Source organism: Phodopus roborovskii, unplaced genomic scaffold (genome assembly GCF_943737965.1).
Source record: "Phodopus roborovskii unplaced genomic scaffold, PHOROB, whole genome shotgun sequence".
Classification (NCBI taxonomy): Eukaryota; Metazoa; Chordata; class Mammalia; order Rodentia; family Cricetidae; genus Phodopus; species Phodopus roborovskii.
The window spans coordinates 42836060-42863217 of record NW_026126407.1 but is presented as its reverse complement, the minus strand read 5'-3'; the positions used below and the strand labels follow the sequence as shown (position 1 = coordinate 42863217).

The 27158-nt window shown below is 46.6% G+C and overlaps 1 protein-coding gene across 1 annotated transcript in view; it reads left to right on the top strand.

Moving 5' to 3' along the window:
* The window catches only part of Slit3 (slit guidance ligand 3), a 561683-nt gene extending 544213 nt beyond the window's left edge, over positions 1–17470 (top strand). The window contains exons 31-36 of the mRNA XM_051180959.1: positions 1153–1393; positions 3398–3528; positions 9465–9619; positions 11246–11531; positions 13772–13980; positions 17000–17470. Of these exons, the coding sequence (XP_051036916.1) occupies positions 1153–1393; positions 3398–3528; positions 9465–9619; positions 11246–11531; positions 13772–13980; positions 17000–17235 (1258 nt within the window). The 3' untranslated portion in view covers positions 17236–17470. The remainder of the gene's footprint in view (positions 1–1152; positions 1394–3397; positions 3529–9464; positions 9620–11245; positions 11532–13771; positions 13981–16999) is intronic.
* Positions 17471–27158: the final 9688 nt, after the last annotated feature.

The following is a 27158-nucleotide window of genomic DNA, read 5'->3' as shown; positions in this document are numbered from 1 at the left end:
GGCCCATCTCTGGAATGGGTGCTAAAAGAAATGTCATGTAAGAGGCACTGGTCAGTTGGTTAGATGTCTGTGAGGTATGTTGAAAAAGCAGCCTGGGCTCCAGGTCCTCCTCATCCTGGACTGGAAGGGTTAGGCATGGGGTTGCAGGAAACTACAGGAGCATGGACTGTACTTAAAGGGCACTCAGACTGAAATCAGATTGGATAGAATGAATATGCAAATGAACTTTGACATAGCCTCCAAGATAGTGAGCCAAGAGGGAGCTATGAGCTCTTCCCAGCACCCACATGAGGCAGTTCAGAGCCACCTATATCTCCAGCTCTGGAAGGATCCACTCCTCTGGCCTCTGTGGGTACAGGGACTCATGTGCACATATGCACACACAGACACACACATATAATTCACAATTAACTTGTTTAAATAAATCCTTTTCTAATACAATATTCACACTAGCTCAGCTACAGTGTCTCTATCTCCAATTCTCTTCACACCTTGCAAAATTCCAACCCCAATACTACAAACAACTAACTCCCCATTCACTCCCTGTAACACTGACAATTTCACTCTGCATTTTGTCTTTATGAACCCGACTATTTGAATAGTCAGATGGTGCTGACCTTCACGGCTGGCTCCTTTCTCTTAACACAGTGATCTCAAGGCCTATTCATGTTCTTGCAGGTGTCAGAACACTTTTGTTTATAAAGCAGAATTTCCCTGCTGGCTGGTTTTGTCATACTGTGTTAATTCATGCAGTCCGTGTTCTCCATACACTCACCCCAGTTCATTCTGATGACTCTGAAATCTGCATCCTAATCTGATTCAGTTATTCTTAATTTACATTTATTTATTGTGTACGGTGCGCACGCGCACACACACAAACTTGTAGATATCAAAAGACAGTCTGAGAGTCAGTAAGTTCTCTCTCCTACCATGGGTCCCAAGAATCAAACTCAGGTCATTGGGCTTGGCAGAAAGCACCTTTATCCACTGAGCTGGGTTATTTTGCATCCACTGACTCAGATTTTTAAAAAAGAGAGAGACTGAAGCCTAAAGGACCTGCTCCAGATAGAGGCAAGAATGGAACTTCCCACTATAGCTCTCCTCTTAATTAATAACTATGGTTGTCTCCTCTCTCCCATGTCATCCTCCCAGTGGGCTCTTCTGTGAGCATCCCCCACCCATGGTTCTGCTACAGACCAGCCCTTGCGACCAGTATGAGTGCCAGAATGGGGCACAATGCATTGTGGTACAGCAGGAGCCCACTTGCCGCTGCCCCCCAGGTTTTGCTGGGCCCAGGTGTGAGAAACTCATCACTGTGAACTTCGTAGGCAAGGACTCCTATGTGGAACTGGCCTCTGCCAAGGTCCGGCCCCAGGCCAACATCTCCCTGCAGGTATGCTTTTCCCCTCCCAGGTACCATTCTTGGAAGAACTAGTGCGGCACCCCTCAGAGTTCAGCTGGAGTTTCCCAGATCATTAGCAAGCCTATCTCTTCTCCCAGAACATCAAAGACAGTATTCAGCTTTACAGGGACTGGGCCAGCCCAGAGCAGTCCAGAAGAGACCTCCTGGTGAGCCCTGCCAGCTCCCTGCAGTCTCACTCATTCATTCTTTAAAACTCAAGCCTGCTACTCTCCTATGCTGGACAATGGGGACTGGGTGGTATGGTGGACAAAGCATCCAGGACGACAGGGAAACAGTAGATGACAAGAGAGGGTGGATGCTAAGAGAACACGGAGCACATGCTCCTGTGCTGTGAGGAGGAATCAGGGAAGGCTGTCTTCAGAGACAGGATCGAAGCTTATGTAGCACTTTTGCCTAAATTCTGGGGAGAAGTATAAACTGAGGTGACCAGGGAAAGAACAAAGGCTGGGGATGAGTCAGCTGAGAGATCTGCATTTGCAAAGACCTAGAGGCACAGGCAAACAAAACACCGTTTGTTTGTGCAAAACTTAGGGGATGGAAACGAGTTCAGTATGAACCACGTTGTTTTCAGCACCTGAGCCTCAGGGATGCAACTGGACAGTGCAGGCCAATTAGTAGCCCAGGCACTACTGGGTGCTGCTGAGCATGAACTCTGCAGACTTAGCCAGGGTTTAATCTGGAGAGAAACTCATTCAGCAAGGATCTCTTGAGCACCTAGACACAGCAGGCTCTGCTCTGCTCCAGACCATGGAGCTGAAGGATACACAGAAGATACTCTCCCTGCAGAGCCTGACCCGTGGGCAGGATTATACCATTGACATCCTGCTCCCGCCCCTACTCCTCCCCACCCGAACAGCCTCCAGTTCTCCTGACATCCAAATGCACTATCAGAGATATACCTGCTACTCGTCCAGCCCTGTAGAGACTCACCCAGCAACCAGCAGGCTAGCAGGGCAGCTTTGCCTGAAGCCTGGCTTCCAGCCTCATTTGAGCTTTCAAACTTCTGTTTGCCCACAAAGGCTCATGCTACCTTGCTCAGGGTGAGGTCCAGACAGTGGTGGTGTTAACTTCCCCAGATGGCTCCAAAGCCATTTTTTGCTTCATAGGATACACTGAGTTAAGCTCTGGTCTTTAGCCCCTTTTATGTGTTTCCTGCAGAGAGACGGGCTTCGAAGTGGGCAGGTACATTGTTGGATCACACTGTATACAAGTAGGAGAGACAGATTATAGAGTTGGGGCCTCCTGCTGTGCACAATTTCCCATGGCTGCACACTCAACTCACCACAGATCAAAATCATTTTTTTAAAAACATTGCCACAATCTTGAACATGTGTGGGCACACTTAGCCCCTGCCACGTATGTCCAGCCTGTGGCCCTCAGACCATGTGTAGCCAAGGATAGCTATGAATAGGAGCCAGACAGAATCAAAAAATATAAAACATTATGAGATGTTTTTATTTGTGAATTTAAAAATAAAAAACAAGTCTATTGCATAATTCTCCAGCATGAATTTGTAGACGACAGGGTTATATCACAATCTCAAAAGGTTGGGCATGATGGTAACCACTGCACATGCATTACACCTATTACCATAGCTTTTTCCCCATGTCAGGTTATTGTCATTCATCTGGAGAAGGTGGAAATCGCATGGGAGGAGTGCATGGATTCATTGCAGATACTCGTAGATAAGGGACTCGGGCATCTTTGAGTGGTCAGTGACCTTGATGTCATGGCACACAGTACATGCTCAATGTGTATTTGTTGAAGCAGTTTGCTCAGCTAGCACTTGCAGTATAAGCTTAAGTCTTGCCTTGTGGAATAGACAGGCCAGATGGGGGAAAAGATATGGATTTGAATTCCAATCTGGTCTAGGTTGTGACTGAGACAGCCTCATGAAGAGGGTGCTGGGAGTGGGTCAGGAGAGGGTGGAACTTGGGTAAGTCTTAACCCACACACCCTGGTTGCTCTCCCCAGGTGGCCACTGACAAGGACAACGGCATCCTTCTTTACAAGGGAGACAATGACCCCTTGGCACTGGAGCTGTACCAGGGCCATGTGAGGCTGGTGTATGATAGCCTGAGCTCCCCTCCGACCACGGTGTACAGGTAAAGATACCCCTCCCAGCCACAGAACATGTTCCTCCAGAGGAGACACCAGGTGACTCTGAGGCCTCCTGTCCCACACAGACACACTTCTCAAAGAGTGGCAGGTGGGAGGGAGAAAGATGCTGTTGGAGGCAGAAGCAGGAAGGGAAGGCAGGCCCATGTGCAGAGATGACACCTCATTACCATAAGATAAATGGCCAGCTGGCTACTGTGCATGGGGCCAGGTGCTCCAATGGAGATGAGGCTGCTTAATGAGGTGCCCTTTTCAAAATGTCATCCTAATCTTTTATTAGTTTAAGAAAGAAAGCAGGGCGATTAGCATGCAATTCAAGAAGGGGAAATTCAAGAGCACCCAGGGAACAGGACTGTACTTAAGTGACTTTCAAATTGTTCTGAAAGACAGTGTTTTCTAAACTTGGAGTCTTTTTAACAGTCGCCCTGTAGATTGGGCAGCTTGCTGTAACGAAATACCAGAGAAGACTAACTTATAAAGAGGGAAGGTTCCTGGGCATTGGTGGCGTACACCTTTAATCCCAGCACTCGGGAGGCAGAGGCCAGCCTGGTCTACAGAGCGAGTTCCAGGACAGGCTCCAAAGCAAATCAGAGAAACCCTGTCTCGAAAAACCAAAAATAAATAAAGTAAAATAAAGAGAGAAGGTTTCTCTTGGCTCACAGTTTTAGAGATTCCAGTCTGTGGTCATTTGGCTTTACTTCTTTGACACTCATCTTGGTGGGAAGCAGGTATTAGAGCAAGCTGCTACCTCGTGGCAGCTGAAAAGCCAAGAGAGATGAGGGAGCCAGAGTCCCATCATTCCCTTCAGGCTATGCCCCTCAGTGAGCAGAGAACTTCCTACATAAACCCTACTTCTTGAAGATTCCACCACCTCCCAGGAGTACTACAGACTCTGGACCAAGACTTCAACGCACAACCTTTGGGGTATCCCTTAGCTGCAGACTTCACCCACCCACTTTCTACATGGCTGCTGTATAACAGTTCCGCCATGTGCCACCTTGCCACACTCGGCCTGCCTAGTGATGTCTCATGCAGACACACCCATTCACTCTGATGTTTTCTGCCCTCTAGTGAAGGACAGAGTGAGCATCCTTCATCTGAAATAATTCTCCAGAATGAGAAACTCTATGATACTCAACTGTCTTCAGTTCTTAGAGCATTTTAGGTGAGGGACAGTCAGTCCCTAAACTGTATACAAATAGCCCAAACCGGGAAAAACTACTTTTGACCCTGATCACTTCAGCTAATGGGCACTCAACCCTCTACCAAATAATGATTAAAATTGAAAGTTAGTTATAGTTTGTGATATTTTTAATAGCCACTAGAGCTTCCAGTGCCTGTCTGTGTTATGCTTGAGTCACGTAAAACCAGCAGCAGAAGGAGCCAAACTCAAGAAAAATGTACACAGAAGAGGCCACGCTTCCCTGGGAGACTTAAGAACTTTCCCCTTTAACTAAATCTTTTCTTCATCTGAAACTTTGTATTGAGCTTAGGACTCTACAGAGGTAGAACTGCCCTGCAGAGCTAAGAGGCTCAGGTTTCTTGTTCTCCTCTAGCTCACCCAGTTTGAAACCCTTGGATAAAGCCAGTGGTATGAGCTTTTAATCCCAGGGCTCCAGAGGCCAAGGATTTCTGAGTCCAGGGCCAGCCTGGTCTACATGGTAAGTTCCAGGGCAGCAAGGGCTACCCTGCCTCAAAAACCTAAATAAACAAACAGCAGTTTAGGCTGGAGGACATAGCTCAGTAGAAGGATGTTTACCCAACATGCAGCTCCTCCTGCATTGTCTTCATAGCACACACACACACACACACACACACACACACACACACACAGGCACGGTGGAGTGGGAGATAGAAGAATAAGAACAATGGAGGATGAAACAGTGATTCTCAGAGCAGAGTGTGATCCTGAGGTGGCAACACCTAGTAACAAGGTAAAAACACAGAAATATACACCTTCTGTCCTTACCCCAGAAGTAATGATTCTGACACTGCCAGGGGGAAAACAGCAAATCTGTGTTTAAGGAATCTTTCTGGTGACTCCCATCTGGCCTGAAACTCACTGTGTAGACCAGGCTAGCCTCAAACTCCCAGAGACCCGCCTGCCTCTGCCTCCAGAGCACCGGGATTAAAGGTGTGCGCCACATCCAGCTTGATGTATAAATTTCAGAAGCAGAGGTGAATGTGTGAAAAGTCCCTAGAGAAGGGGCTATTTGCGTTGGGTCGTGCAGAGAGGACAATTAGGGGGACTGGGTTGGGACAGCAACAACAACAAGAGATAGTAGCAAGGACACCAGCCAGAGCCGAAGGCTCACAGTGGAGGATAAAGACAGACAAGACCAGCCTTGAACAGTAGGGCACAGCAGACACTGTCTCCTAACATCTTTGTTTCTGAAACTGGTGACCTTGGACCAAGTGGGAAGGACAGAGAGTAGGGAAACAGGGCCAGTGGCCATCCCAAATCCTGGAAAGAAAGCACTTGGTGTCATTTAGAGGGCAAAGAGGTGGTCTTCCTCTCCTCTACTTATGTGGCTGCTTTCCTATGGCACTGATGGGTATTTCCTAGGGTACTGGTGAGTGTAAAACAGTACTTGGCAAATGAGACATGATGTGGACAGAAGCTTCCAGAAGCAACTGGGCTCTGCAGAGTGAGGGGCCTTTGCTCCCCCTCACTCTGCAGAGCCCAGTTGCTTCTGGAAACCATTGCTCCCTCCTAAAGCTGCCATCAGGGAGTTGTAGGAGTTTACTAAGTCCACTAGGGACATGGTGTGCCCTTGGAAAAAGCCAAACAATGGGCATCCAAGCAGATGACTTGGATACTCGTGCCAATCCTGGGGGCAGAATGTCACAGCCTTTCCACCCATGATCATAAGGGGCCCCCAGCTCCAGAAACCCCACTTAAAAAAGTGACTTTATGGGGCAGTTAATGTATTTTATATGTACATCATCTACATCATTCTTTTTAATACCTATTTTGATTGCCACCCATCACATGAGGTCATGTGTGGAATTTTCCACTTGTGACATCATGTTAGTGCTCAAATTTTTTCATATTTTCAGAGCCTTTTGCATTTTGATTTCCAGAAATAGGAATGCTCAACCTGTCGTGTTCTCTCTCATTCACTGACTTGGTAAACACCTATCAGGCACGTGGGCCAAGTGTAGAGGACACGAGATTAAACATCCCACGAAGAGAAGAAGACACATATGTTGACAGGCAGTGGCTACCCAGACAGAGTCTAGCAACCCTTCCGGAAGCTCCCCAGCCTGTTGTGGGGACACTTCTGAAGAAGGAGTAATGTTTCTGCCTGGAAGATAAGGGAGGGCTCCCAGGGGAAGGAGCCTAATTTAACACTAAGGGGTATTTAATGCCCTCTGAATGCCATGCTGGCAGAGGCTGTAATTCATGACTGGTACTCTGTGAGCTGACAGGAGCTGAGGGGGCAGGAGGCCATTCCTCAGAGTCACTGCAGTAGCTTGCCACCTGGAGGCTAGGTCAGCCTTGAATGAAAGCCAAGAAGCCAAACCAAAGCTGGCTTATCAGAGGAGTTGGCAGCCTACAAATTTCTGTCCCCTTAGGTCCCCATGAACAAACCTCAAAGAAAGGTGAGCTGCCAGGGCCCCTGCAGACTTCACTCTCCTAGATCAGGTGGATTCCAGGGCCTCCCTTCTGCCCATCCCTGATGCTGCTTAGGTCTTTAGCAGTCATGAGAAGTGAATGAGCATGTCAAGATTCTACTGTAGGCCACAGGGCAGACACACAGCAAGCCCACCTGGGGCTTTACTGCCCCAGAATAGCCAGGCCTTTAATATAGAAACTAGCCATAGTCTCCTCTGCCCACAGGGCCAGGAGCCTGAGGGAAGGGGCACTCCTGTGGGCACTGTTGTAAGGTAGGAGCTATAGATCATCAAGAGAAACTGGATAGTCAGGGTTAGGGGGACATGTCTTGGGTTTTGTTTTTGTTTTGTTTTGTTTTGTTTTGTTTTTTTTAAGGCTTGCCATTCAGAACTCCATGCACAAGTCAGCTCCACCAGGCAGAGTGAATACCCTGGCAGTTTGTGTTACCATTAGCCCATTCACTGCCAAGGGCTTTGTCCCATTTGGTCCTCAGCACACGAACCAGTGAACATCATCACTCCTGTTTGAGGGATGGAAAGCCTGATTGCTTAGAGGATGCCCAGGATGGAAAGAGCTTTGGCTTAGACATGGGTCAGATTTCCGTTAAACCCTCTCTCCTGTGGTGGCTGCAGGCTGTGGTATTGGCATACAGGAGTCAGTTGCTAGAGTGGGGCCTCTAGGCCCAGACTGCTTTGTTCCTGCAGGGCTCTGCCGCCACCTATTGGTCACTCTTGGCATCCACAAGAAATGACCTCCTGATAATTTTTTCCATGCAGTGGCTCAGAGTCCCACAGCTGGGAGACATGAATTTAAGCCCTAACTCTATTATTTCCAATTGAGGCACTAGGCTGTAAGACTCCTGTTTCCAAAGGAAGAAAGATATGCCTCCTTCCCGCTGGCTTGTTAAGGGTAAATGAAGGTTTTCAGCTTCTGTCCTACCCCATAGCCTGCTGCCACTACTAAAAGCAAAAGAGAGGGGCAAAAATATTTGCTGCTCGAGCAGAAGACACAGATTTGGTTCCCAGAACCCACATCGTACAGCTCACAACCACCTGTAACTGTAGTTCTAGGAAAGATGTTCTCAACCTGTGGATCATAACCCCTTTTGGGAGCTGAATGACCCCTTCACAGGGGTCACCTAAGACCATCCTGAATATTAGATATTCACAACTCGTAACAGTAGCAAAACTTACAGTTATGAAGTAGCAATGAAATAATTTTCTGGTTAGGGTCGACACAACATGAGGGACTATATTGAAGGGTCACAGCATTAGGAAGGAATAGAACTTTGAAATCAAAAGTTTTTTGCCTATAAACCTTTTCTCTGGCATGTATTAGCTGGATGACCTCAAACAAGTCACTTAGTCTCTCTGGGGCTCAGTGGCTTTACCTGAAAAGTGGGTTATCTGGTACCTACTTCATAGAATTGTCGAATAATATAGGTGAGTGATTTAGCACTATACACAGCCCATCGTAAGTCCCTGCTCTATCACATATCAGCTGGGGGAGGGAATTAAACAGCTTTCAAGTCTGTAGTTCTGGGATGAGAATAGACTTGTGTGGCATAATTATGAGACAGATGTGGCGTGCTCAGAACTGGTGGCGGTATGACGGATTTGGGTGGAGCAAAGAAAAACTACTGAACTTTTTACCTAGAGAGACTTTGTTTCACATGTGCTAGGAAAACAAAAATCACACCACACTAAAACCTTCCAGCCATTTCCTAGAGCAGAGCTAACTGCTCAGTGAGGTTGATGGAGGAAATGGGGCATTTGAAGCGACTGCATTTTCAATGAGCACGTGTGTGGGCAGAGCCAACCTGAGGCGATGATCGAGGCATAGCTCGCCCACTCTGTGAAAGGACCAGGGCCACTGAGCAGCAACTGCAGTGCCACTGGGCTGGCTCGGTGGTGGGATCAGAAACCTGCTGCAAGAGCCGTCCCTGGGGCCACTGCTCGTCTGAGCATAGAAAGAGTCAGCATGGACGTTAACTGTTCACACAGGACAGTGCTTATGTGAGAAAACAGCCCCATCCTCAGGAGACACGCCTGAGGGATCCAGCGCTCAAGGGTCATGACATGCATAGCTTACCCTTACATGGCTCAGAAAAAGCATGGAGGTGAGGGCCGCATGGAAGTCATTGAGGAACCTGGGCAGAATGCTATTTTCTGTTTTTAGTTTTGCAATTCACAGTTGTTTCCAAATGGAAACTAAAGCAGATTGCAAGCAGTGCGAATCCAGACTGCAGCCCATGCCTGGCCCTGGAAGGTGCTTCACCTCTGACTCCCTTTCTCTCCTGTCCAGTGTGGAGACGGTGAACGATGGTCAGTTTCACAGTGTGGAGCTGGTGATGCTAAACCAGACCTTGAACCTGGTGGTGGACAAAGGCGCCCCCAAGAGCCTGGGGAAACTCCAGAAGCAGCCAGCAGTGGGCACCAACAGCCCCCTCTATCTTGGAGGTAACACCCTCCACCCATCACCACACGGCCCCACCCTTTGCACCTTTCTGGTTTTCTGTTTCTGCACGGACACCCAGACCAGGGTCTCCTTGATGTCCCCTTGGCACCTACTGCCAAAGTCAAGGGAGACTTCCTGGAGGAAGTGATAACAAAACTGGCTGCTGAAAGAATGGCCAGGCACTAGCCCAGCCATAGGGAACAGATTCTGAACAGATGCCTGTCAAGGAGAACGAGTGAGCCTCTGTGGGGATGACAGGTGTGCAGGGCGGGGAGGAGGGGTTAGGAGGATCAGATGGAAGGGTGTCCAGACTCTGCTGCAATCTGCAAGCTTCAGGGAAGCACCCCTCTGGACATGACAAGAAGCACCACACCAGGCCAAGGTTGTACAAAGGCCGAATTAGCAAACCACCACAAGCTGCCTAGACCAGAAATGAAGCCCCTGGGCTGGTGGGTCTTGACGAATTATATGCAGGAAAGAAAAACTAATATGGGAGCAGGGGAGGGGGTTCAGACTGGGACTCAGAGGTACAGTGCTACCCTAGTGGGAGTGAGCAACACCCTGGTTTGTACCCCGAGACACATGTGTTCACACAGACACAGAAGCAGCTTGTTCAATGCAGATTCCTAAAGCGTCTGCCCACGTGTCCCCTGCCAAGGGTTGGCATGGACCCAGGAACTTGCACTTTAAGCAGGCCATCCAGATGCAGGGGACATAGCGTAGTCCTGGTCCAGACCCATCTCAGGACAGATTCTCCACAAGGAAGAGTGTTGCTCCCCTCCCCTGCACCTGCTCTGACGTAGGCACAACAAAACTGGGCATGTTTTCCAGCCCACATGGGGCCAATAGGAATTAGCATGGAAGGAGGAGGGTAGAAGCTATATTTGTTTGTTTGTTTGTTTACTTGTTTATTTGAGGCAGGGCCTCATGTAGCTCAGGCTAGCCTCAAACTTCATCTATAGCTGAGGATAACCTTGAACTTCTGATACTCCCATCTCTACCTCCTGAGGGCTGGAATTACTACTGAGTGCCACCATGCCTGGTATATGTAGTGCTGGGGATCCAACCCCGGGCTGTGTGTACACAAAGCATTTACAACAGTTAAGCCATTGGCCCAACAGTAAGAGCAGAGAGGAAACACAGACCAGACATCGCAGAAAACAAAGTCAGGCCTTTACCAGTAGTCTGCGAAAGGCATCAGTATAGCACAGAGGGTAGCAAATAGCCTAGTAACCTTGAACCCCTGAGGTATGGCCTGGATGGAGGAACATTAGACCACACTGCCATACCTAAGAGGTGGCCTTGGTTAAGCCAATGGGGCTGTGAGGCCTTAGATGACAGGTCCTCTCATTTCTCCTTTGAAAGTTCAAAATACAACTTCTGTGGAATATTTTTTCCCTGAGATTAAATACTGGTGATAAGTTGAGTCTTAATACCACCAGAGCAAGGACTCACCCCTGTGAGTATAAGGCCTGGTCTCTGACCTGTTAGCTCCCTTTGAACAGCAGAGGCCCAGAGCTCTGAACGGTAACTATGAACATGTGCTGTGTGTGTTTTCACTTTGAAGGCTAAGGGAGTGAGGGTGTGGCAAGAGCATGTCTTCATGCTGTCCTGGCTTCCTCCTACAGGTATACCCACCTCCACAGGCCTCTCGGCCTTACGACAGGGTGCAGACAGGCCACTGGGCGGCTTCCACGGCTGTATCCATGAAGTGCGCATCAACAATGAATTGCAGGATTTCAAGGCCCTCCCACCTCAGTCCCTGGGGGTCTCTCCCGGCTGCAAGTCCTGCACTGTGTGTCGGCATGGCCTCTGTCGCTCTGTGGAGAAGGACAGTGTAGTGTGTGAGTGCCACCCAGGATGGACCGGTCCTCTGTGTGATCAGGAAGTTCGTGACCCCTGCCTTGGTCACAGGTGAGTGTCCTAAGAGCACTAGACTCTCAGCTTAAAACTTGCCCTGCCCACATTTAAGGAATAGATACTGATGGGTGCTGGGGGAATTGTGGTCCTACTGTGATAGCACAACTGCTTAAAATGCCTAGAAGTGAGACTCCTGCATCCAAGCAGCAGGCCTGGCTTGTAAGCATTAGCATGAGGGGGGCTTTCTCAAAAGATCTGTCTCCACCAGGCAGCCCTTAGGATCTGTGAAAGCCACTGCCAGACTCTGCGCTGCCCCTGTGTGATCAGAAAAGCCTCTCTTAAGGGAAACAGAGCCCCAAACACAGGACAGCAAATAGAAGACGGAAGAATTCCAGTTCCTGTGTCTGCATAATGGTGCACATCTGAATCACCCGTAATGGTTCAGTCATTCATGATTCATTCAACATGTGTTTATCAGGGGCCTAGTATGTGCAGGGCCTGGTATTCAATGCAAGAGAGCCAGTGTTCCTAGAAACTGCAGTTGGCAAAATATAATACTAGACTCAAGAGTGGTAATTTGGCTAGCTGAACAAGTCAGGGAATAATAGTCTTGATCAGGAAGGAAGGAGTGTTGTAGAGGCCTAAACTTCCCGTTACTCTTGATGTATGTGCCTGGCCCTGGAATTAGCATGAAGCCTAACTTGAATGTCATCAGTAGGCTCCGTGATTTATCATGATTGAAAATGCAGGCTTTGTGAGCTGGAGAGGTGGCTTAACTGGTAAAGGCTCTCACCTCCCAGCCTGATGACCTGTGCTCAGTCCCCAGGACCCACACGATAGAAGGCAAGAACCAACTCCCCACAAGTTGTCCCCTGACCTCCACAACCATGCTGTGGCATGTGCACACACAGAGAAATAAATATTTTAAAAAGAAAGAGCTAGGCGCTAGAGAGATGACTCTGTGGTTAAAAGAATTGGCTATTCTTCCAAGGGACCCAGGTTCAATTTCCAGAACTCACATAACAGCTCACAACCATCTGAACTCCAGTTCCAGGGGATCAGACACCATATTCTGGCCTTTGTGAACACTAGACACACTCATGATGCATGCAGGCAAAATACCCACATATGTAAAAATACATAAATCTTTTTTAATTTTAAGAGCACTTGCTGCTCTTGCAGAGGACCTGGGTTCAGCCCCCAGCACCCACATGGTGACTCACAACCATCTGTAACTCCAGTTCCAGAGGATCCAGTGCTCTCTTCTGGTGTCCACAGGTACCAGGCACATACAAGTTAAGTGTCTCTTGTCCAAAATGCCTAATACTAGAAATAGTTCACATTTGGGGTATCTTTTCACTTTTTGTATTATGTACATATACCTCTGAGATATTTGGGGCATGAGAACCAAGCTTATACATAAAGTTCATTTACATTTCACACATGGCCTGATAATTCTGTATGATTTGTTCAGTGCATCTGTGTTTTATCAGCAGCCATCATTGGAGGTCAGGCTAGGATTTTTCACCTGGAACCCATGCTGACATTTAAAATGCTTTGGATTAGGGGCATTCAGAGCAAGGGTTGTTTGGCTTATACAGGTAGTAATAGTATTAATAGTGTTTGTTCATTAAATTGAAGGAAAATTAAAATATTTAGAGACCAGTGAAATGGCTCAGTGGGTAGAGGAGCTTGCAGCTAAATCTAACAACCTGAGTTCAATCCCCAGGACCCACCTGGTAGAAGGAAAGAACCTACTGTAGCAAGTTGCCCCCTGGCCTCTACATGTGCACCCACACACCCACATATGTACTGGTGTTTGCATGTGCACACACAATTAATAAAATTTTAAATAAAATATTTAAAATTATCTTTGTCATATATGGTGTCGAATGCCTTTAATCCCAGCACTTGGGAGACAAAAATAAGCAGACAGATCTCTGTGAGTTTGAGGCCAACCCAGTCTATACAATGAGACCCTGTTTAAAAAAAAAAAAAAAACACAAAAATAATTTAGTGTTGACAGAAAGCTTAAAGTCTGTTGGGCTATGAAAACTCTGATGTCTCTGTAAGAAAGAGCAAGTAGATTGGCATCTGCTTGGCCAGAGCTGGCATTTTAGCTAGGGTACATGGGCTTCTGGCTTCATGGGGTTCACATGAAAAGAGGTACTTGGATGCTGACTGAAGGAGAGCTGTACCCAACACAATGTCCCACAGCTCTGGCCCTCTGGCTGGAAGGACAGAGGAAGATAGTGGCAACACTAACTCTGGTCTCCTCTGCTCCCTGCCCCCAGCTGCAGCCATGGGAAATGTGTGGCAACAGGCAGTACATACGTGTGCAAGTGTGCAGAGGGCTATGGAGGAGCCTTGTGTGACCACAAGAATGACTCTGCCAGTGCCTGCTCAGCCTTCAAGTGCCACCATGGGCAATGCCACATCTCAGATCAAGGGGATCCTTACTGTCTCTGTCAGCCTGGCTTCAGTGGCAATCACTGTGAGCAAGGTGAGTCTACGATTCTTGTGGGATGGAGGGCCTATCAGTGAAACATGGGTCAAAGTAGCTCATTTTCCCCAGAGCAAACCACATAGCAAGGAGGAAGTTATGCATGGAGTCTTAATAGACATAGTCAGAGAAGTAACTTGCACTGCCCATTTCCAGATCATTGTATCAGTTACATCACTAAGGTGCATTCACTGAAGGCTGCTACGTAGCAGGTCATGGGATCATTATGAATACTGGCTGACTGTCATGCTACCTTGCAGGATTTCTCAGAAGAATATATGCATGCAGAGTATGTGGTACCTAGGAATATGCTAAGGGTTGGGGAGCTGAAATGTGTGACCTAACTTTGTGAAAAATCTGTTAGGATTTTTTTTAAGATCTATTTTTATCATTTTCTCGTGGGTCGTGTGTGTGTGTGTGTGTGTGTGTGTGAGAGAGAGAGAGAGAGAGAGAGAGAGAGAGAGAGAGAGAGAGAGAGAGAGAGAGAGAGAATGTATGCTTGCCATGTGAGTGCACTGCCTATGGATGACAGAAGAGGGCATCAGATCCCCTGGAACTGGAGTTACAGGGGGTTGTGAGCTGCCTGGGTCCTGGGAAGTGAACTTGAATTCTCAGGTCCTCTAGAAGAGCAGGAAGCACTCTGAACTGCTGAACCATCTTTATGGCCCCAAGTTAGGACTTTTAAAAGTCAGAAGCAACACTGTTGTCATGAAAAGAAAATTCTCTCTGGGTCATAATTCCCACCCCAATCAACTATACTGTTGTACTGTGAACACTAAGTAATATTGTGGTGGATGAGGTTTCATCATTAAGATTCTTGAGTTATATCCTTGAAGCAGCTAACAAGCCACCTAGAGTGTCCAGCAAAATGGCCCAACAAGGAATACCAACAATAAATACTTTTACTGTACTGTCTAGTGGAGAATGCATGAGTACAGCAAAGGAGTGAGGAGAACCCCAAGATGGCAGCAGACAGAGGGGAGCACCCTCATGCTACCCCATCTCCTTGATTGGCACTGACTCGGAGCTAAGAGAGTTTCTCTTTGCAGGCAAAGGTAGGCAGTAGGCTCTTGGCATACCATAGAAACCTGGGCTGGACATCTGTGATGTTTGCTGCTAGAACGTCCTGCATCCTCTCTGGCTCTGAGCCCAGATGAGGAACTGCCTAGAGTTAACAGGGCTGTATTGCTTCCGAAAAGGAGCCCATAATCTGACCCTTCATCCTGCTGTAACTCAAGCTTCTAGAGCAAGCCCCCAGAGTGTATCCCACTCCAGGGGCAGCAGATGCCTCACCTTGCCATCCCGAGGCCTCACCAGCACTCCACCATACTCACTTGAATGACTGCAACACCACACCAGCCACTTGAGCCATGGCCGTACAGACTAGCCCGTAGCCCATACCATACCATGCCCAGCAAGGACCTTCAGGAGGCTGAGCATGATCAGAGTTGAATCTTTAAAAGATCAACAAAATTGACAAATCTTCAGAGAGAGAGGAGATGCAAAATCAGAGATGACAAGGGACATTACAAGAAACTGAATCAGTAATAAGCTGCCTATCACCAGGACTGGAGTGATGACTGAGCAGGGAAGTCCTGCTCCTCAAGAGGACCTGAGTTTGATTCCTCACACCCACATCCACCTGAGGCTCACAACTACCTGTAACTCCAGCTACAGGGAATCTGATGGCCAATTATGGCCTCTGCGGGCAAGCACACACATGGTGTATACACACATTTTTTTATCCTTTGAAAATTCTTCCATCATTAAGTGAAAGGTGCCTCAGTCCTATAAGTCCTAAACTTGAGAGGAAGGGGACCAGAAATACAAGCTCGTCCAGAGACCAGCCTGAGCAGCATGAGGCTGAGCTGAGGGGGGGGGGGAGGAAGAAGAAGGAAAAGGAAAGAGAATAGGGAAGGGGTGGGGGAGGGAGGGAAAGGAAGGGAAAAAGTCTTCAGCCAAAGTTCCAGGACCTCGTGAGCTCACTGATGCTTTCCACCACGCATTTAAAGAAACATAATTCTTCCCAACCAGTACAGAAAATTGAAGAGCACAACAAACCTCCAACTCATTCTCCAAATCTAACATTGCCCTCATACCCAGACAGAGGAATGTATGTGAGAGAGAAGGGAGAGGGAAACGGAAGAAATTGGGAATGGGGAAAAGCAAAAAAATGAAACAACTAGGAAGTAGGGGCTGGAGGTGAGGAGCAGGGTTAGAGGTCAACATCCCAGCACTCACGGGGTCCTCTTTGGAAGACCCTGTGGTTTCTAGGACTTTCAGAAACACCCTGAAGGGCCTTTACCTCATTAGCATCTCTTTTCAGATCTCATCTGTGTGGTCACTTCCCCCAAAAGCTTCCCGGCCCCTGGACCAGGTCAACTTACTTTCCTGTGCTCTTATAGAAACAGGTCCCTTAACAGCTTCCTCAGCCTTGGTTTCTCATTACGAATAGATCCACTTCGGTGTCGATAGAATTTGTGACCAAGAGACACAGGCTACTGGGATTGCTAGGGTGAATCTGGGATTGGCTAGAGTTTTGCGCTCAGCACTCTGCCCACAGTGGCAACATGGGGAAGTAGGCTGGCCTCCACGGACCTCCTACTTTCAAAGAAGGCAGCAATCCAAATTTTTGAGTGAATTCATATGTTTTCAATGTTCATATTCAAGTACATGTCTAGTAATACGATTTAGCCACTATTTATCAGTTGCCAGTCCCTTGGAGGATGGAGGGGACCAAGCAAAGTCTTACCCCCAGAATGTCCTCAGGGCATGATTATCCTTGTGTAGAGCCTGGCACAGTAAAAGCACATCCCATTTGTGGAAAGGAGGAGGGCGGCAGGCAGGCAGGAAGGAAGGGTGAGTGGGTGGACATGTTAGGAGGCAGATGATGAACTAGGGAATGAATGTGTGCATCTTCAGATCACAAGTGTCCCCTGGTAACCAAGGAAGCACCCAAAGGTCATGCCAGATCCCTTCACCACCAATGCCCTAACAATTATCTTTCTGTCTTCTTCAGAGAATCCATGTTTGGGGGAGATAGTCCGTGAAGCCATCCGCCGCCAGAAAGATTATGCTTCCTGTGCCACAGCCTCCAAGGTGCCCATCATGGAATGCCGTGGGGGCTGCGGGAGCCAGTGTTGCCAGCCGATCCGCAGCAAGCGGCGGAAATACGTCTTCCAGTGCACGGATGGCTCCTCGTTTGTGGAAGAGGTGGAAAGACACTTGGAATGTGGCTGTCGTGCGTGTTCCTGAGCCCCTCTGCCACCTACCCGCCCACCACCTCTCAGACTCCAGCTCACTGGGCTGGGGACAGCCGCAAGGAACCTCTTTGAGATTCAGAATGAAGGAGAGAAAGCTGGAGAGGAAGAGGCAAAAGAGAGAATATTAAGTATATTGTAAAATAAACAAAAAATAGAACTTATTTTTATTATGGAAAGTGACTATTTTCATCTTTTATTATATAAATATATCACATGGTCTGAGTATATGTACTATATAGTGTGTTATTTTTACCGAGTTTTGTTTTGTGTTGTGTATTTGTTGTGTTTTTATAAACAGCTGTTTAAAATTTTAAGACAAAATAAGACTAATAAAAATGTTTTAAACAAAAGGATAACAATAGAGAAACGATAGCCTGTCTGAGGCAGGAAGTGGGAATTTTATGTGTATGTAGCTCTTTCAAGTCAGCAAAACCAAGAGTTATTTCCTGAGCTGGGGGGGGAGGGGGAGGGTAGAGTAAGAGAGAAAGGAAGGTGTTTTTTGTTTCTCTGTGGTCTTCACTCTTTTTCCCTCTTCCTTGCAAGTAGCAGGCTTCTCACAGTTCTGGCTTTGTAGGCCCAATGGGCTTCTTGCTTACAAAAAGCAGCTGGGACCTGAAAGCCTTGTTGCAGTTCAGAAGACTTGCTGCCCCTTGCCCATCATCTGCCCCAGGCCCCCTGCTGGGTGTGAGCCTATGGGGAGGCCTGGTCATGTTGACTAGTCCTGGTGTCTTGAGGGAGTTGATTCTGACTTTGCTGAGCAAGCTGGATCTGTTCTGCCAAATTTGCAAACAGCTGCTCTTTTCCTGCCACTCTCCAGGAAGCATGTCCTCCGAGGCAGGGAAAAAGGGACCCATGAAGCCTCCCCAGGCCCCAGGCACCGGCCCTCCCTCAGAAGTCTTCCTTCCAGCTGGTTTTATTGGAGTACGATACCAGAGAGCGGGTACCAGGACTGTCCAAGAACAAGACAGGGAGTCACGTCTTCATGGATGCTCAACAGGCAGGCCTCTGGCATCTGGCCCTCTAAGCTACCTTCTCATTGCCTAGAAACAACACCATCCCGTACATGTCTAAACCCTGCTTTATGGTGCAGTGAACTGCGTGTCTTAACTAAAGATACGCAGGCCCCACTCAGGCTCCATCACTTGCCATACGCCACTGTTTGATAATTGGAGGAGCCTGGCCCGGAGCACAGACTGAACACTCTAGATTCCCCTCCAGAATTAGTGGACACAGGAGACAGGCAGCAAAATGACCCGTCCACAAAAACAAAGCAGGTGTTTTGGGGCTGCATTTTCTCTTTGCTCTGTTTTGTTCAATTTTCCCTTCTGCCTCATCTGTATCTAGGGACTAACAAGCATTGCTGTGCAGTTTCAGACTGTTCCTGGAGGCCTTCTCTGCTCTCCTGCACCTTTCCCCCACCCTCACTCACACCCTCACACTTAACACATGGGCCAGTGTCTCAGCTGCTCACAACAACGCCCTGACTCCGCTCATCCATCTTCCTTTCTCAAGAACCTCCACTGTTGGAGTCTCAAGAAGGAGTGTCTGGGACTGTTCTGCTCTGAGGGTCCCCTGAGGAGCTCAGCTACTCTGTGAGGACCAATGGTAGGCCAAAAACTCTAAGAAGGGAGAGAGAAAAGAAAGGAAGGTAGAGGAACACAAGGCAGGTGGAAGACAGGGAAGGAGACAGACGTGGTGTGATAGAGGAAATTGCTTTTGAGCAAGCATATGAGTGTGCACTGTGTTCCAGGGTTTGTACTTTATGATGGGTTTGTTGAAAATGTTCATCGTTAGACTTAGGTAGTACTCACTACAGTAGACTCAGATGTCACTGCAGTTGCAACCCATATATTTATTTATTTATATGCATATATTCATGTAATTCTCAAAACAGCTCTGTATAAAACCATTACTAACCTACTTTACAGTTGAGTAAGCTGAGATGGAAAAACTAAGGATCTTACCTAAAAGTAGATTACTAAATAAGTCATAGGAGCAAAGGTTTGAGTGCAGGCAGTCAGAATCCAGAATTTACTCACTTAACCACTATACCATGCTACTTCTTGTAGGAAAGAAACACTGTACCTTTAAGGATCCGACAGTCTGGGGCAGGAACAGTGATTAAATGCATACATATAAATATACAACACACACACATCTTAAGGACAGTATAATGAGGGCAACCCAGAGGAGGCTATTTCCAATCTTGAGTGTATTAGTCAGGTAAGGAGTTGAACAGTACAGGAAATGACCCACTAAAAAGCAGTAAAATAGGGAGAGTCCTGGAATGTTTGGTGAGTAGCCAGAGGCCTATGGTGGCAGCAATGTGGAATGACCCCTGTAGGCCACAAGAGATGGAGAATATGAAGGCAGGGTCACAAACACACACACACAAGGCCACACGGCCACAAGGGTAGGCCACAAAGAGCCAGAGACTTGGTGTGATCAGGGCAAGATGGTCTGACTGTGGGATAGAATAAGGAGATAGGGACGTGTCTACATGAGAAAGAAAATGACCTCAGGGCCTCATAGTTCACTTTGTGGCTGGCACCCACCAATCTCAAGGTGAATCTCAAAGTCTCCGTGATAGCTCAGGAATTCAGTTCTAGAGGAGGTGTCCCTCCCATCCCTCCTGTCCCTCCTGTCCCTCCAGCCCACCCATCCCCAACAAATGGACCTGGTCTTTATTCCATCATCAACCCCCCCTAACTCTGGGAGGAGACACTGGGATGTAAGCTTTCTCTCTGCAGTCACAAGGACCCTGCTGCTTCCCTCTTCCATCCACCCATTGTGTTCATCTCTGAATCCAGCTGCAGTCAGCCAAGGCAGAAAGGTCAGACTCTTTCCAAGTATGGCTTTGGAGCCTTCTCAACTTTGAAAGACCTGACCATGCAAGATGCCAACACAAAGACCATCAAGAAAACCATCCCCATAATGAAGTTTCTATAAAGCTGAAATTTAGAAACTTTTTTCTTGATAGCAGCCAGGTTCTAGGACCAGAAAAATTCCATGCACCAGAAGAAGTCAGGCAATTTGCACTCTGAAAAGTATGGTTTAATGTTTGTATGGGGATATACACATATAGAAGAGTCCATATGCTCTGTTACCCCCTGAACAGGGTCAGGAGATAGAAGACCCCTTTTGGATTCATTAAAGGGAGGGGGATCTCCAGATGGTTGATGAACTACTATAGCTAAAAGCTCTGTGAAGGATACAGCAAAGCCCTGAAATGTAAGATGTTGTTAATATTGTTGTCAATGATGTTACTGACATGCCAAACAGCCATTTTTAAAAGAAAATTTTGCCTCTTCCATCTCATTGCAAGGAGTCTAATGCTTCAGAAAACAAAATGAGGTAAAGAGAGAAGACTTCCCAGAGTCAGCAAAAGAAAGGAGAAACACTCCCAGGGGGTCCTCAGGAAGCCAGGAATGACTGGACTGGGACTGAGCCAGCCTTGCATTCCCCAGACAAGCAGCCACCCATTGTCTCTGCTTCAAACAGGAACCCTCAGCAGCAGATGAGATGCCCTTCAAAGAGTCAAGGGACCCCAGGAGGGACCCTTGGTGATCAGAGAACAAGGACTGGAGAAATAAATTGGTAACTACCACTAATCAAAGTTACGTGCCAATTCATCCCTGAACTCAGCAAGAGCTCCAAGGAGTCAATGCATTCAGTGCCTCTTGCTATACCACAGTGGGCATCCAGACAGAGCAAAGCCTGAGACTGAACACATAAACAGAAGTACGCTCTCAGCCTTCCCACAGCCACATCCCTAGGTAGTCAGAGATGGCCCAGAAGCCAAGACCTTGGGTCAGCTTTAGCGTCACTGGGACTATAAACAGCACCTTCGGAAACACTGGGACAAAGCTAATCAGACCAGGCAGAATTGGTAAAGCTTCTTTCTCTAACTGGAAGGATTTCTAATAAGAAAAAAATGTTTGTTTGTTTGTTTTAATTTAACAGTATTACAATGTCACTTCCTCAGTATGGAATAAATAACATTACATTTCTCTCTTCAACATTCTGCCATCTTCTGATGTCATTTAAATAAATAAATGCCTCACGGGGAAGTCCACAGTGCCCCTGTGAATGCATAACTCAGCCTTGCTCTGCAGTGCGTGCTTTATTTTTGCCCCTGACTTTTATACTCTATAAGGCAGAGTACTACATTCATGGGGTTTGGGTGAATCTGTGTGGAATTAGTTGGAAGAAACTAATTTCTTAGACCATTAAGTAAGAAAAACACATCCAGAATTCCCATGTACATTCCCTAAGGCATATATACATATATATATATATGTATATATATGTGTATATATATATATGTATATGTATACATATATACATATATATATATATATGGCTAGGGTGAAGGAATCCTCTCACATACAGAATAGAGAATACGGAAGAATGGAAGGCTCACCTTCCGGGGGCCCATTTCATCCCTTCTTCTACTTGTTCTTTTTGACTGTCTGTTTTGTCATTTTGGTTTGTTTGTTTGTTTGTTTGTTTGTTTGTTTTGAGACAGGATTTCTCTGTGTAGCCCTGCCTGTCATGGAACTCGCTCTGTAGACCAGGCTGGCCTCAAACTCACAGAGATCTGCCTGCCTCTGCCTCCCAAGTGCTGGGATTAAAGGCGTGTGGCACCAATGCCTGGCTCCTCTCCTGGCTTTTTCACCAAACATTTACTGAGCATCCATTAAATGCCAGGTACCATTAGAAACAATGAAGATAATGAAGCCCAAGTCCTACTTTGTAAGTGTCATTTGACAGGGTGAGGTGTGTGCCAGTTAGCACCTAGAGATGCTGATAACAGATACCCACAATCGCTTAAGAAAAGAAACTGGAGGAAATGTGACAGAATGACAGGTGGGTGCCTTCCCCGGACAGAGCAATTAGGCCTCCGTGAAAAACTGAAAAGCAGGATACCAAGAAGTTAAAAGATGAGGAGAGTGATAGTGCCACACTTGCCAGTCACCTCTTTCCGAGTGGGTATTTTCATGAGCAGTGGCGATTCAAGCATTTTGTAGGCCAGAGAAGATGATAAAAGGCAGACCACCCACCTCTCTGCCCTGAACGCACTTGAGAGGCTATGGACTCACCCAATGAGGATTCCTGTGCATACGGAGGCTGCCAGAGGCTAACATAAATCCTTGGCAAAAGGCCCTATACTGCCCTTGCTGAAATGCCTTCAAGAATAAGATCCTGGTAGCAGGATATGTCCAAGTGCTAAGATGAAAAAACCCTGCTTAGACTAATCAGAGCCATCTCTGAGTACCTAGATAGAACATTTACCAAAGAAGAAGGAGTTAGAATACAGAATAAGCATTCAAGAGACCTTAATGGGGACACATGGCTGCTGGTGTTTGGAACACCAGCATTATCAATGGGGAAGCTGGAACAAGGGCATTCTGGTGATGGGAAAACAGCACCATCCCTACTATATAACCAGTCCAAATGGATACAGAACAAGGGAGTCTCGATTTAATATCTTTAGGTGGACCTGAAACATAGTAGAGTAGGTGACAGTCAACTCCAGACGTGTCCTCCTTAATGCTCCCAGAGTGGCACCATTGGAAGGGACTGTATTTGTTACGTTCTCATTGGTGTGGCATTTTATTTTGGTTGGGTTTAAGGGGTCATAGCACATCATGAAGAGAAAAGCATGGCAAGAGGAGCAGCTGGTAGCAGTGGCAGAGGGTGTGTGAGGCTACTTGCTCACTTCTGGGCAGATCAAGAAGCAAGGAAAGGCAAATGCTGGTACTCAATAGGCTCTCTTCCTTCTATTATTTTACTCAGTAGGGCCTTGTAGGCCATGGGATGCTGCCTCACACCTTAGGATGGGTCTTCACTCAGTTAAATCTCTCTGGTGATACTCTCTCACACACACATGTGCTGAAAGATGTGTTTTCCAGCTGATTCTTATGACAATGAAGATCACCAAGAACATACATGGGTGAAAGAAAGGGCTCTTCAACAAACGGCTGGGGATACCGGACATGCATAAGTACCTATTTCTTACCAGCTACCAAAATGAACTAATAAAGGGTCATTGAGCTCAGTGTAAGTCATGGATCTATTAAACTACAGAACACAGAGAAAATGCTTCAGGCCATGGGTGTAGTCAAAGATGATTTTGAGAGCTTAGGCAGGTGGGACTGAGGAGCTTCTGCAGAGCAAAAGAAAAAGTTCACAGAGTAAAGAGTGACCCAGAGCAGTGAAAAACATGTTTGCTAAGAGGTTGACAGCTAGAATATACGAGAAAAAGAAAGGGAGACAATAAAAATCAGAACCCTATTTAACAATGGGCAAAAGACCTGAATGGACTTTTCTAAGAAGATACACCAGCAATCAAAAGCCTTGTGAGAGAATGCTCCAGAATATTGGGAGAAATGCAATTCAAAACCACAATGAAATATCACTTCCTTCAGCAAGAATGGTTGTCAAAAACATGACAGGTAACAAGTGCTGGCAAGGATGTAGAGGAAAGGAACCCTCTGCACACACTATTGGGAAGGAGGTAAATTAGTACTGCTCTTGTGGGAAACAGTTTGGTGTTCCTCAAAAAAGTAAAAATGGTACTACCGTATGATTTAGCCTCCTTTTGTTTGTTTATTTGTTTTGTTTTTGAGAAAGGGTTTCTTTGTGTAACCATGGCTGGAACTCAGTCTGTAGAACAGACTGGCCTAGAATTCAGAGACCCAACTGACTGCCTCCTGGGATTAAAGGCATGGGCCAGCACCACCCAGCTGATCCAACATTCTTACTACTGAGTATTTATTTACATGCTACCTGCTTGTCCATATCTATTGTTGCACTGTTCACAACAGCCAAGACTCAAACCTAGGTATTAATCAATAGATAAAATGACTTTAAATACATGATACATATCCATAAAAATGGGGTGCTTTTGGTTGGTCCATATAAAGGGATGGAATTTTGGGGGAGAGATAGCTCAATTGTTAGGAGCATTTGTTGCTTTTGTAGAGGACCAGGGTTCAATCCCCAACACCTACATTAGGCAGCTCATAACTGTCCGTTACTCCAGTCCTAGATGATACAATGCCCTCTACTGGCCCTTGTGGCATTGCACTTTGGCCCACAGACTTTCTAGAAGGTAAAATGTCATGCTCATAAATAAAATAAAATTAAAAACAGGAAGATGGAATTCTGACATCTGCAGTATGCTACACCTGGAGATCATTGTGTTAAGTGAAATAAGCTGCAGTAAGATAAATACTTCATGATCTCCCTCACTCCTGTGGAATCTAATTGAAAAGGTCTCTTAACCCCAGGCTCACACCTTTGATCCCCAGCACTCAGGAGGCAAAAACAGACAGATCTCTGAGTTAAAGGCCAGTTTGATCTACAGAGAAAGTTCCAGAACAGCCAGGGCTGCACTCAGAGACCCTGTCTCCAAAAATCAGAGAGAGTGAGCAAGAGAGAGAGAGAGAGAGAGGAAAGGGAGGGAGGAAAGGGAGGGAGGGAGGAAGGAAGGAATAAAGAGATGAAGAACCATGGTTACTTGATGTAGAAGATAATTTTAAGTAAGCAAAGTTGTGTTACATTTATTAATGTTGCAGAATATCACTTTATCTGTGTAAAGGTATTGCTTTTGTTTACACTGCATTTGTTTAGTTGTGAAAGGTTGTGTTGCATTTGTTTCACTGTGTCTTGCCTGAAGTACCTGATGGGTCTAATAAAGAGTTGAACAGCCAATAGCTAGGCAGGAGAGGGATAGGCGGGGCTGCAAGGCAGTGAGAATAAATAGAAGAAAGCTAAGCTCAGGTGGAAGAAAGAACCAGAAAAGGAGAGAACAAAGGAGACCCCTTCCAAACACAGAGCAGCAGTGAAAGAGGAGATACAGAAGTAGAAAGTTAATAAGCCCCGAGGCAAAAGGTAGATAAAGAGACGCAGGTTAATTTATTTTAAAAGACCTAACCAGAAACGTGCCTAATCTAGGCCAAGCATTCAAAACTAAGTCTCTGTGTTGTGATTTGGTAACTAGTTGGTGGCCTAAAAGTTACTAGAGGCTTGGGAGGGACAGGAGGAAATGGGGTAGAAAGAGATGGGTCAATGGGTACAAGACTATAGGGAGAAAAGAGAAATAACATCTAGCCAATCAAAAACAAATCTTAAATTTATATGCATCCTAAAACATAGCTTCACTAAAACTGGAGGTGAGGAAAATTGAGAGGTCATAATGACGGGGTGAGGGTGGAGGAAGAATAACTACTAAATGTAGCCCTTTCCTGGCTTTTGATCATGGTGTTTCATTTGCAGCAATAGTAACTAATACAAAAGTCAATACAACTACTGGGAAATAATGTAACCAGGTCCCTTTTGCAGTGACTGTCCTGAGCCTGCCATTTCTCACACTCATCTACAATCCTCAGAAACACTGCAAGGTAAGAATTGTTACTCTGTGACACAAAGTTCTGGAATCTTATCCAATGTAGCCACTGCCTAGGGTTGAATGGGTAGAAAGTCACAGGGCTGGGTTTCAGACCTTGGTGTGACTTTAAAAAGAACACACCACAGCTGGGTATTGGTGGCACATGCCTTTAGTCCCAGTACTCGGGAGGCAGAGGCAGGAGGATCTCTGTGATCAAGGCCAGCCTGGTCTACAGAGTAAGCTCCAGGACAGGCTCCAAAGCAATCTCGAGAAAAAAAAGAAGGAGAAGCAAGAGGAGAAGGAGGAGGAGAAGAAGAAGACACCACATTGCCCTATCTTTACATATGAGAACAATGAACAATGATAAGCCGCCGTCTGGATTTCCCATGGGTAGAGGAGAACATGCAGGACATCCTTCTCAAAGACAGAGAGAGATGCAAGTCCACAGAAGCTGCAGCCAGTGGCCTGAGTCTCACAAGCTCTTCTGCTCCCTTCAGCTCTCACCCATGGGGCTCATCAACCATCTCCATCCTGGAGACAAAGAGAATATTGCCTGGTTGCAGAAGAACCAACCCTGGTATTTAAAACCTCAAGGCCACAAAATTCCTTCCTAATCAATGCAAATGCTAGGTGCCTGGCCAGTAACTGCAAGGTTTCCAGTCCTACACTGAATTAATTTCCACCTGTCCTGCAGAGTTTGGAATAAGACAGGTCATGACCACACAGGTTTGTGACCCCCACAAATAGTATGTAAGCTGCTGTACTTCTTCATAAACTTACTTGGCATAAGTCATCAGCTTATTCAAGACCACCCTTTCCCAGCTATTGCTTTTGTCTTCTTTATTCCTCATCCCTAGTCCTCCCATTCGATACCTCACCATTCAGAAGTTATCAGCTGATGTTTGGTTAATTGGAGCTAGCTGAGAATCCAGTACAGAACAAGACCTACTCTATAGTAGGGAAATGCATCCCTTGCCCCCCCCCCAAGCCTTAGGCAGAACTTCCCTTGGCATATCAGCTCAGGACCCAAGCCCTGAACCCAAAAGAAAAGAAAACTCTGCCTTTTCAATACAGCTCAGTCTTGGGTTTTTCTTCTCTAGCATTTGGATGGTGTTTGTTTGGAGATAGGATCTCACTATGTAGCCCTGGCTGACCTTGAACTCACAGAGATTGGCCTGCCTCTGCCTCTCAAGTGCACCCAGCCAGGCCAGGGGTTAAGAGGGGAAGCCTTACCTACTTCAGGGGTGGAATGAAGCACAGCAATGAGAAGAATGTGTCTTAAATTTAGTATTCTTCAGGATTCAGGCTTAGGCAGGAGGGTTGCCACAAGTTTGAAACTGCCCTGGGCAGATATAGTGAGTATCAGCCTAGACTTAGCTACTAAACAAGACCCTCTCTCCAGGAATAAAAGCTAACAGTTTTGGATTCTCAGCCTATTGTTCATATAGATATAGATATAGATAATCATACACATGATGTTTTGCCATTTCAGAACAGAGCAGGAATTCCTGGAAGGAGCA